Source organism: Prionailurus bengalensis, chromosome D3, assembly GCF_016509475.1.
Source record: "Prionailurus bengalensis isolate Pbe53 chromosome D3, Fcat_Pben_1.1_paternal_pri, whole genome shotgun sequence".
Lineage (NCBI taxonomy): Eukaryota > Metazoa > Chordata > Mammalia > Carnivora > Felidae > Prionailurus > Prionailurus bengalensis.
This window is the reverse complement of record NC_057356.1, coordinates 9573832-9586098: the sequence shown is the minus strand read 5'-3', so window position 1 is coordinate 9586098 and position 12267 is coordinate 9573832. Positions and strand designations below refer to the sequence as shown.

General features: G+C 43.0%; 2 protein-coding genes across 8 annotated transcripts in view; one reads left to right on the top strand and one right to left on the bottom strand.

The window, feature by feature from the left end:
• The window catches only part of TMEM116 (transmembrane protein 116), a 181466-nt gene that overhangs the window by 136524 nt on the left and 32675 nt on the right, over nt 1-12267 (top strand). The gene's annotated exons all lie outside the window — the stretch shown is intronic.
• MAPKAPK5 (MAPK activated protein kinase 5) overlaps nt 7592-12267 on the bottom strand; it is a 42241-nt gene continuing 37565 nt past the window's right edge. For 5 of the 7 annotated variants that reach the window (XM_043557627.1, XM_043557633.1, XM_043557630.1 and 2 more), the window contains 4 exons: nt 9856-9986; nt 9473-9594; nt 8305-8409; nt 7592-7972 (listed from right to left, as the gene is read on the bottom strand). In XM_043557627.1, the coding sequence (XP_043413562.1) occupies nt 7878-7972; nt 8305-8409; nt 9473-9594; nt 9856-9986 (453 nt within the window). In that variant the 3' untranslated portion in view covers nt 7592-7877. The remainder of the gene's footprint in view (nt 7973-8304; nt 8410-9472; nt 9595-9855; nt 9987-12267) is intronic. The other 2 variants (XM_043557628.1, XM_043557631.1) reach the window with 1 other exon arrangement.

Below are 12267 nucleotides of genomic sequence, written 5' to 3'. Positions count from 1 at the left end.
CACTTTTTTTACTGAAGGAAAGGTTCACGAAGCAGGGGGGAATGTAGATTCCGTCGTACCTGAGGCAGGACACAGGTTCCACCTGAACTCTTTGATGTTTGTGTCCTCATGTAGCAGATGGAGGTCTCAGAGTGTAGATGGGAAGATAAAATTAAGGCAACGAATGTTAAGTGTTTCACACAGTGTCTCGCACAGTAGTATTATTGTTATGTGCTTTGTGCTCTCTCTACAAATATCTACCAAATTAATGTGTTGTTACAGGTATTTTGAAGATTTGTAGATAAAATATCAGCCTTATAGAAATTAATAAATCCGGAATATTAACAAATATTCAAATGTGAATTCCACACCACTGTGCACATGTCCCCTGGCCTCAGTTGCCTATTCCTGCCCCATTCACCCAGACCCTTGAATCAGATGCAGCCCCACCAGAGAGCCTTAATATAAAAAAGCCCATTACTAGGGTGCATGGAGTCTGAAGCGATGCTTCATCCAAAAATTGCCATTTATTTATTTTAAATTACCTCTATTTCATGAATAGAAACTTCATGGCAATAAGAGTACTCAAAAGATAATGTTCCTAAATAATGCATTGATGTGACTGGGTGAATAATCCAGGGACAGTCATGACATAGGTACTGATAATACACTGTGTCAAACAATGTAGATGGAAGATGGTATTGCCCTGAGAAATAACTTTAGTTCAGATATTGACCCAAACACAATACATGACATTGATACCAATGATCCATGAGAAGAGCTTAAGTAAAATTGTTTCGTGAAATGAGAAGAAGCAAAACTGCAGGATATTTTGTATATGAGTTCTTATATCAACGTGTAACCAAAGTACTACAAGCAGTATTGAAATCTGGGTTCCCTCCTCCCAGGTTACTGTTTCTCTAGACCCTGTAGTCCAGTTAGAGCCACTGGAGCTCTCAATTCTCACTTCATCTTTGTCTCTCTGAGCCTCTCATTCCCACTCAGTGCTTGAGGTATTTGATGTATTTGACTTCTTCCTCCACTATTCTGCCTTTGGTTATTCCTGTCCTTCACCTGCTACCTCTTATGGTGCAGGCTCTCCTGGGGCTTCTGGTGGTGGAAGCTCCGGATGTGGGGCCTCTGGCGGTGGGACTTCCTGTGGTTGGGGGGTCTCCTCTGGTGGGGAAGCCTTCTCTAGTGGGGGGTCTTCCCGTGGAGCCTCCTCTGGACCCTTCTCTTCAGTATTTGTGGGTTGCTTTTGTAAGGGCTGTGTTATCTCTTTGTCCACAGTAGTCTCTGTGATCTCTGAGATCTCCTCTGAGGAGCCTCCTGTCATCTCTAGTGACTCAGTTCTAGCCCTAAGGGTAATGAAAAGTATTAAAATGAACAGTAATACTAGAAGAAATCCGGGGAGTATGAAAATTATGCTGCCAAGAGCCCTCATTTGAGTCTTACGTTTAGTAGGACTGCCACTTCCTCCTGCACTTAGATTTTCATCAGTGGATTGTCCGGGGGGACCACTGTCCACGCTACCCCCATTTCCTGCAGCTTTGCAGTCAGGGGGTGCATAGCCAGCCTCACAATGACAGTGCCTTAAATTGTTGCAGACTCCTCTCCCATTACACATTTCATTAGGTTCACAGTCGTAATGGAGCACGGCATGATCAATGCAGGAGTAATTCATGCAGACTTTGTGTGGGGCACAAAGAGTGCCGTTGTGCACCTCTCCATCATCGGGGATGTCAGTCATGTTATAGGCATCCATGCTCCAGCACCAGTCATCTTTGTGAGGTACCTGGATCAGAGTATGGTGGGGTTTGATTGCTGGTATCCGTCTAATATTTGTACATATAAGTTTCCCACAAAATATATGATCATCAGAGCAACTAACATACTTTGTCCTAGACGAGGCCCACAAGCCACAGTTCCCGAACCGGTCTCCTTTGGTGTTCATGGAGATATAACAGTGTTCTGGGGCAGACCTTGCAGGGGACCCATATATATCCACACATTGATTATCAGGGTTCTTACACCGGCCGCCAAAACAATAGTGAATTCTGTCACACAATGTGCCATCTTGCTTATAGCGGTCTATGGGGCATTCTCCGGAGGTACCACCACAATATTCAGGGAGGTCACACTCTCCAAGAGCAGGACGACACATGAATCCCTTACGTCTCAACTGGCATTCAGAACAGCATAGTCCATCACTACACTGTGCATGCTCCTTCAGCCTACATGTTTGGTCACAGCACCGGTGATCACCACAGTCAGGTCCGCAGTCACACTCCTCATTGTCCTCCAACACACCATTGCCACACTCTGCATTCCTACGCAGGCGATGTTGGGGCCGAGGCTTGTTAAATAGGCAGCCCCCTTTGTGTTCCCGGAGGAACTGGTAGAAGTAATCAGAGCTGCAGTTGCTGAAGCCACCTTCTTTGGTGATATTTTCACGCATGAGGCACAAGCGTTTATCTCTACAAGCGCAGGCCGAGTGGTCGTGCCGAATACCCAAGTTGTGCCCAAGCTCATGGGCCATGAGCGCTGCAAACAGGAGGACGTCTTCATGATGGAAGGACTCAACGGCTGCCGCAAAGCCACTTGAACAGGCACCACTGAGAAATGCCTGTCCCACGTCTCCTTCAGGACGATGTCCGACGATCATGTGGGCAACATCGTGCTTCACACGACGGGAGAGCTTCTCCTGTCTCCAGCTGTTGAAATTCCCGAGTGTAACTTGCAAGTCCGCCGGGACTTCTATGAGGTCCCCCTCAGTCCAAATCTCCATTCCCGCCAGCACCACCTCTGTGTTTATCCCCCTGGTGAAGCTGTTGGCCAGAGCGGTGATGTCCATGACCCTCTGGACTGTCTCACTGACGTCACTGCCCCACATTTGGAACCGCTGGTTGTTGACCACGACAAACATCTCCACGTACTTGGTGTGTGACCAAAAGGAGGACGGTGCCTGTGGACTGTGAGGCTTCCTGCTCCCCTGCTGCCGGCTGGCAGGCGCCACTTGGCTGCCTTTGGAAGTGACCCCACAGGAGACTCGAGCTTGGTGTGCCATCGTGTACAACACATGTTCAGAGCGTTTCGAAGTGTCCTTGGGCTTAATGCCATAGGGTTTCCCCTCCTTAATCAGGATGCCCCTGAGGCCTGAACAGGTGTTGAGAGAAACAAAAGAACCCGGGACTCCTTCTATGTAGCCTTCATAGTGACAGTCATGTGAGATGAAAGGCATTTCTTGCCCCAGGATGCCACCGTGGTAGCTGAAGACTGGGAAGTCCTTCACAAAACAGTCTCTCTTCGCCTTCAGGTGAATCATCCATTTCTGGCCCTGCATTAAGAGCATATAGGATGTGTCTTTCACTGGGGTGTTCCTTTCCTGAACAGTCAGCTGCCTGGGGATGACTATTTTGTAGGACGTGTAATATACAGATCCCAGGTCACAGTACATGCTTGGCAGGAAAATCACCAACAGCAGCACAATCCCCAATCTGACACACGAGGGTTCTGGCACTTGCCCCAGCCTCAATTTCCTCTTCTGCTGAGCCCAAATCTGAAACTTTACCTTACCCTCTTTCGAGGCTCCTTGGTTTTTCCATGATGACAGTATAGAGGCAGGATGTCTCAAAGAGGCTGCCACTGAAACAGCCATTGTGAATCAGTTGGCACTGCAGGGCTTCCGTCCTACAGCAGCAGCTCTGCCTAGCATGTTGAGCCTCAGAGACTCAAGTATCAGCCCCAGATCTGGGCTGGCTCCCTTAGGGATGGCTGCTGTCCAGCTCTTGGGTTACAGACTTAGGGACTGTATTTCTACTTGCTCTTGGCCTTTTCTAGTTCCCTTACCATATGACTTCCTTCCAACAGCAGTAGCTTTAATGTTCCTTGGGTAAGTTCCCTTTGTCCTCACAGAGAGATGCCATGTGAGCAGACTGTAATGATCCAGCCAGTACTATAACTCAGGCAAATTATCCTTATTCTCAACCCAGGCCACACTACTCCTGATATCCGTTAATCTGTTCATTCTTTGAAATCCAACATTCTGGCAGGAGGTTGGGGGGAGGGGACAGGGATCCTTTGGGGATCTCTGAACAGGACAAAGTTCTCTGTTGCCCATGCCTCCCGTCCCCATTTCTGTAGCATTCAGGATACTGTTTCGCAGCCCAAGCCTCCTTTGTCAGCCTTTGTTCATTACACATTCAGTTTAGACATTTTATATCTGCATATAAACATATTTTTTCTGCTATGAAGTTTTCCTAATGCACATATTAAGTGACAAATGAAATGAACTCAGTTTTACCATGGAAATATGTAAGTGAGGAGGATCAACATTCAGTTCCTCCCAACAGACCCAACACAAAAAGAAACTAAGTAGGTATCTAGTTACCATTTCACCAATAAAAACTGGAGTCTGTAAGAATTTTTTTGAAGATTTCTTCACTCTTTTCACTAAAATTGAACTGTACTGTCTGTGTAAGTCTTTGGATTTGGTTTTGTGTCCATTTCCTGGGGTATTTTGCAGTACAAAATCAAAAGGGAGAAAAAGCACTATCTATCCACATTCTTTGCATAGTTATTCTCCTGTGCATTCTAAGATGAACTAAAATAAGACCATACATATTTTATCTTGCATAGAAATAATTTTATATCAAGTCAAACGTTTACAATATAAAACCTTTGAAGTAAGGGTTATGACTACAACTAACACTCAACAATGGAGATATGCCCTATCTAGTTCAAAAAGGAATGGTTCGGTACCACAAGATCTCAGATGTGAGCAGGAGAGCAGGTCACCTCAATTGTATTTAATTCCTAATACAGATGATAAAATTTATCATTAGCATCTGGCATCATTAGCATCTAGCAAATATTAAGAAATTTATAGCAAATAAGGTAAGATGATTTTTAGCTAGATTTCTTCTTTTATTTTATATAAGAGAAGAAAGCCTCTTCAAATTATATAATTTGGAAATTAATACAAACTTAAGGTATTTCCCTGTATTTTAACCAAACATGTAGGACAAATTGAGTCATTTTGTGGGATAAAAGAACCAAATTAATAATAAAAGAACACTACTACTTTTTAAATAGAAATATAATTAGAGCTAACTGTATCCAAGTTTTCAGTTTTTAAATTGAAACACATTTTCTTTAATACATACACATATACGTGTTCACAAACAAGGTCTGATTTAGATCATTTGAGTTCTTTAACCAATAATCCCTTCAATTTGTTCTTTCTCACATGAATACAACAAACTCTTCTTAAAAAGTTATCTAGAGAAAAAATTTTTTTCACTTGTTAAGTAGGCTCTATGCCCAATGTGGGGCTTGAACTCATCACACAAGATCAAGAGTGGCACACTCCACTGATGAGCCAGCCAGGTGCCCCTAAAAAGCGTACCTATTTCTAGCTTTAAAAAGCTAAAAAGCTATCCTCCTATGTTTCAGACAGGTATCTGACAGGTATTTTCCTATGCTTATACACTTAACTGGAAAGATAACACAAATTGTTTTACATCAAGCAGATTTATAACTATGTTAAAGTCTATAGGCATTTGAGTGGTAAGTAATGGTTTTGGTTAAACAGAGGGTTAGCAAATCATGTGGGACAACTGGAGACTCTAACCTCCTGCCTACAAGAACTGTTCTTACAATGTGAACTGCCTGCAGGTAGAGGCATTTAGAGGTAGGAAGAGACGAAGCTGATTTTGTTTCACATCCAGTTACATGTGAAATTTGCTTTATTAGGAAATCTGACTGGCATATACCAAAACAGAATTTGTTACTGGCCTACAAACCCCACAAACGAAATTCCACTTTGAAGACCACAAACAGTGCTGCGTCCTTTGGGAACTACTGTTCTGTCAGGAGTCCAAAATAAGACCCACTTTTGCATTACAACAGCTAGACTGTCCTCCAGGGTATTCACCAGCTTCCAGCATGGAGCGCTCTCATGTGGGCATATGTGGACGCAGCGCTTCTTTTGGGGGCCAGATTAATTCGGCCCGGTGTGACTAAAATGTGGGCAACTGTTACTTAGAGTAAAAGGAAGCACTATTGTGGATGTCCTTTTAGATCATGCCTAAAATTCACCACATGCTAAAGGAAAAAAAAAATCATCCAGAGCCTTTGGAAGGTACCCTAATAACAAATCGAGAAATTAATGGTAGACTGGGCATACCAGTATTTACTCTGAAAAAAAAGAGTAACAAAGTTAACTATGGCCATCCTTCCTCCAACCAATACCTCTGCCCTGAGAAAAACAACAGGTGAACATTCATTCTGTTCTTCTAGAAGTAAGTGCAGCATTTTTCCTGATTGCAGTAAGCGATTTGTAAGACTGCATTTCACTAAAAAAACAGTAACTTAATTCAACCCTTCATTCAACTCTCAGCTAAATCTTCTGGTCAATAAATAAGAAAACATTTTGTTTTTCTCTGCTAACTCTTCGATCTTGCCGTATTTAAAAGCACTGAATTCTCCTTACAGGGTATCCATTTACAACAGTTATTAGTCACCTAAGATTAGGGAGCCTTACCGTTAAAAGTATCTATTACCCAATATGACAAGGTAATCCTTATAAGATGCTTTGTGTTTTTATCATGTATTTCCAGTCAGTCCCATACATGTGATGCATACTAACCAAATGTCATCCTGAGGACATGCTCAGCAAAGTGGACAAATCATAAGAAAAGAAGTGAGCTCTGTGAGGTCAATTTTGATCAAAGAGAATGTGACAGGACATAAGTGAAGAATTGCACCTGCGACCATCTTCCTCTGCTCTATGAATTGGAGTTTGCCTGTTAGCCCTTCTATTTACCAACACAGGCACCCGCCAAAAACTGCCAAACACACAAACAAATAACGGTTTGTTATGGAAGCTCGTGTGCACAACAGAAAACTAAAAAAGCATCCAGCCTTGTTTTCCATTCAAACAGTTGATCTCTGGCCGAAAACCACCCTTCCTGAAAATGAAGGGCACTTGAACGAAATAAGACGTAGCCTGGGGATGCCAACACGAAGCGCAGGCTGAAATATCAGAGAGTAAAAGGGCAGCTTTAGAAGAAAAAACTGGACCATTTTAGATGCTAATCCAGTAGTCTAGTTTACATGATATGTAACTTTCTCAGAAAAATTATCTGATAAAAAGGGCCAGGAGAACAGAAAAACGGAAGCAGCAGCAACAGAGCTTGGTGAGGCCTGTGGGGAAGGGAAGAGGACTGAGCAGGACCAGAATGAAGCTCTGGTTCTACATGAAAAGAATAAACTCGAAATCTTGTTAGACGTAAGAAACCTCCCATACCTTTGAAAAGACCTGACCCCCAAAAAGAGAGAAATGTTACCACTTTTCTCTAAGGAATTAGGGACAAGAGAAATGAGGCCTCAGCTCCTTGCCTCTTCTATCATGGGAGTTGGCATCCTGTGGGTTCCAGCAGGCAGTCTGCAATATGGATCCACAAAAATTTGTTTGGCACCAGAGCTAATCTACCGATGGTGCAGAAAGCAAATACACAGGGTGAGTGAGACCAGATTCCACAGTACTTGATTCAAATGTTTACTGAACAGACAGGTCAGTATCGTCGGCCCTTTGTCTATCACTGACAAGTGGTTTTTGTATACTTTATTACAAATAAAACAATCTTGTTGACAATACCATCTATCATCTTACAAACATATGAGAAAACAGTCCTAGAGTAATAGTATATCTCTAGGAACTGAGCTTTTCTTACAAACAAATGAACTATACTATGAGTAAGTTCTGTATTTAAATCTATACAGCGTCTTTAAGTAATGTGGAAATGAAATTATGATTTATTAATTTACATAAAAATTACTTTATACATTAAAGAATAATTTTTCAAATTGTTAAAAAAAAAAGTCTGAAGCCGTCATTATTGGGATTCATGGGACATGGTTTGTTCTTCTATCACTTGCTTCACAATTTCTGCCAGTTTTAGTCGATCCACTTTATCTGTGAATCCACGACCTGAAATGCACAAAAAAAAAAAGGTCAGTCTCCAAATGTTTGGAGTGAGATTGTTAACAGGGATCCAGTAAGGTACCCAAGGGGTGTGAGACTGGGGCTCTGCAGTGTGGAATCTGCAGCACAAAGTTCATCTGAACTCTGGAAAGCAAGTGAGAGGGCTGGACGTCCATGCCTGCAGTTAAGCAGGACTAACCCCATCCCAGAGTACTCCACTCACTTTCCAGCCTCACTTCCCCTCAAAACAGCCCCAGCTCAGCCCCCAGACATCCTCCATGTTTCACACGTAATGACTTCTCCGCGTTCATGGAGAAAGGGAGAAGTAAGTTTCCTACCATTCCAACTGAAGCTTTGCAGAGTCTCTCTTAGGAGTTTGCATTCCCGGTTATACTTCCAAGCCTCCTGCATTACTTCATTCAGCTTTTCATCTTCATTCTCTCCTATTAATAAAGATGAAGAAGAAGTTGCGTTTTCCTGTGGCATCACGGGATGTGAAGTGTCAGAGACGGAAGGACATGATGTCCAGCTTGTTGAGAAGTGGTGAGTTAAAGTTAAGGGGCAAACTTTCACAGACACTGTTGTTACTACTAGTCCCTACCTCATATGGAGGCCACTTCTGGGCTCTGAACTCTTATTCTGACAGCCTCACACAACTCCTCTCGTGGCCCCAGGGTCTTAGCACTGGGGTATGGGAAACAGGCAGAGTCAGACTCTGCTGCTGAGCAAGAATACCTGGTTAACCTAAGAGACCAAACGACGAAGGGAGAGCAAGGCTGAGGGGACCACCTCTTTGTCCTAGGCTCATTTCTTACTTTGGAAGCCGCGGTACACCCTGGGAGTTCTCTTAGAACCCAAGAAATCTAGATGGTTTTCTGGTCTACTACTTGAAGCCTCTCATTCATCTGCTGAGGAGAGTCCATGACACCCCAGTGAGTGTATTAAAAGAAAGCTGTCACTCAAAAGGAGACATGCACGAGTCACACTCTGCCCATGATACAAGTAGCAGCAGGGGTCACTTCTGAACTTGGGAGGTATTCTCTTTATATCCACAAGTTAATGACGGCCTTGTACTCTAAAGGCTCCGGAAACGTTCCTGACCTTCACAAGCTGATCCTGACCCTGTCCCCATTTTCCGTTCTCCATCTTCTATCCTGTGCCCTCGTTAACAAACTAAGAACACACAAAACTGCATGCTGCACCAGACGCGGGCAATTATACGTCAACTAGCAGTTTCACAGAAAACCAAAAGAGGGACGAAACTTACCACCTTTCTGAGTTCCCACTGCCTTCTCTTTTTAGTGGGCACAGATTTATACATATATAAAATTACATAATAATTTATATAAATTTATAATTTAAATAATTTATATAATTATTTTCTTACAACACAAAGATGAAACAGACAGCCTCAAATTAAACCACTCCTTCTGTCATGTGCATGTGAGCACGTGCACACACACACACTCACACTCACACACACGGAACATTGGTAAATGGCGTGACCTTTACCAGCCTGGGGGAGAATACACTGAGCAATCACATCTCGGAGCTTTTCCAAGGCAACATTTGAATCCTCGGCTCCATTTTCACGGTCGTGGATATAAACACCGTCCTTTGGCTTGGTGCTTTAAAAGTTTGGGAGAGAGGTAATAACAAGGTGAAACCTCAAAAACCAACTCTCCACAGCTGTTTACTCTAAAGATAAGGCAGCACATTTTTCAGATAAATGATTAACTATAGAGTGTCTCCACCTCCGCATGCTATTTAACAAGCCATCCTTTCCACCCTCTTAAGAGGTAGAAAAAGGGCAGACCCCTGGCTGACCTCTCCCAATCCTGCACTCAGGCACACCAACCATGGAGAATCCACAAAATAAGCTTAGTTACCCGAGTAATTTCCTTTTTCTCAGAATGGGGTTGTTCACAGAGTGCAGGGGTTTGAGGCTGACTTTCAGATCCTGGATTCTCATGTTGGCCAACTGTTCTGCATGAGCCTGCTGGATTCCTGCAACCACCGCCTGAATGTAAACACTGTCATCAGTTTTCACACTCACTTCAGGGCACCTAAAGAGCCAATCTAAGAGAGTAGGAAGGAGAAGCTCAAAGAACTAAGAAGGTAGTTTCACTGTTATGCTGGCAGGATACAAATTTTGATAAGCCAGAGCATTCTTCCCCACGGATTGGCAAGCCCAGGGAATACCAGGCAAACCAAGGGCCATACAACAGCTAGCTCTTCTTCCCTGCGTGTGGACAGAAATGCAAGGAAGAAGTGCTAACAAGACTTATGTCACAGTCACTGGCAAGAGCAAGTGTAAAGAGAGGCATTCGTGGCCATCAGGGGAAAGGCTGGTAAGCTGCTGCCTGAGAAGTCTCCTGTAGTGGCATGTATTCACTGCCCCCACAGTGTAGACAATCATTTCAGCCCTGATGGCTCAGAACCCCAACTACTTCATACGATAAGCATGGTAGATCATCAGAAACTGATCTATAAGCCAGTCAATTAGTTTACAATGAGAAATAACTGTCAATGGAGTCTAGAACTTTTGAAGTCTGTGTCTTTGTGACCAGTGCCGGCTCCTACTATGGGCAGACCAATTAAGGAAGATAAATAATCAGCAGAAAGCTTTCTAAGAACAAGATGATCCCATGTTTATATTTTTAAACAGGCCAAACTGTGAGTGTGTGCGTGTCTCCACAAAATAAGATCAGTAAGGATACATTAAGCCATAGATTACCTCATCTCTGAAGGGTGAGACTGAGGCCAGGGGAATGAAAAGGAATTTATGCTTTTTATTTTATATTTACTATTTGAATTTCAACAATAAAATTTGATAGTTTTAAAAAGTAGTTCCCTGTTAAGCATGCAATTATATCAGGCAGAGTTTGAACTCATTTAAGGGAACTATAATAGCTGGCCTTGGCTAAACTCCACTGGATCCTCCCATCACCCTTATCAGTGATGGCCCAATCAAAAAGATGAGAATAGCTCAAGGTTGTCAGCTCAGACTCCATCTCCTAGGCAGGGCTTAGATGGACACTATCCAACATCTATATATGTGGCCATTTTTCTGCACTTCAGAGTTAGCCAACCTACATCATGACCCCATTATTTCTTCAAAAATGGGAATATATGGTCTGTCACCTTGCAGTTCCATCTTAGAGGCCTAGGGGCCACTCTTTCTCATTAAGAAGATTCTGCATATCCGTATTTGGCTTCATTATACACTAAGTCTAAAGTAACTCCAGAAAGCAATCTTATTTCTTCAATCCCAAGATCTTGAGGAAAGTCACACTATAACCCCCATGTGCCAATTTAAATTATCTCAGGATTTTGGACTGATCAAACCAATTCTGGACTACTGGGCATATTTAAACCAGGAGGACAACGACACAAAATCAGATATGGCAAAGAACTCTGTTCTTTCCAGCCCTTTCTTTCCCATACTCCACCAAAACTAAGGGAAGACTGAAAATGTTTTTCCTATTATTCCCTTACCCTTTCTCATACTTCAACCCCGTGCCTTCTAAGTGGGTAAAACTCCCGTCTGCATCACTGCCTTTACCTCTCAACTACACTATAGTCCCACACAACACATCTCATTCATTTACATGTCCGTCTAAACAGTATCTAAAATCTAAGAGACTTGCCTTGACCTAAACCAGCTTTGTTCCTGATTTCCCTCTATTTGTCAATGGTATCACTAGATATGACATCCATTGTCCCCTTAATAGCTACTAAGTCATCAAAAACTATAGAAATTTGTCTTAGAAAATACTGAGTCTATTCATATGTCTCTACTTCTCTGCTCCTAGAGTTGCCCCTCAGCTTGCAGATGACTGCAGAAGTCTTAGGTTGGCAAGTCTGCAAGTCTGGCTGACCATCCCTAAATACCTTCCCTGTGGCAAATATCTTCCCCCAAATTTACAAAGGCCCCTCAGTTATGCGCTACTAAGACTTAAGCTCCTCTGTGTACTTTCAAAGCCTGGCCCTCCCACAGATGTCTCCCGGACTTCCCATTAATAAGCTAGGTGATTTTTCCCACTCAGGCACTTCGGTCTGTAATTGTTTGCTCCTGGTGTTCCCCACACTTGGGCACTTATGCTATCTGCTCATATTCTTTGAGGCAGCTCATGGCTAAACCCATGAACCGGTTAAAAACTGCCATGCAGTAATTAAAATATGGGAGGGTTGCCTTCTCTTTGGGAACTCTTCCCTAGTTACACCCCTTCAAAGATGTTCTCTTTTTCTGAATTCCCACAGCATTCACAGAAAATGTAGCATGCAAAGCTCTGATGTCT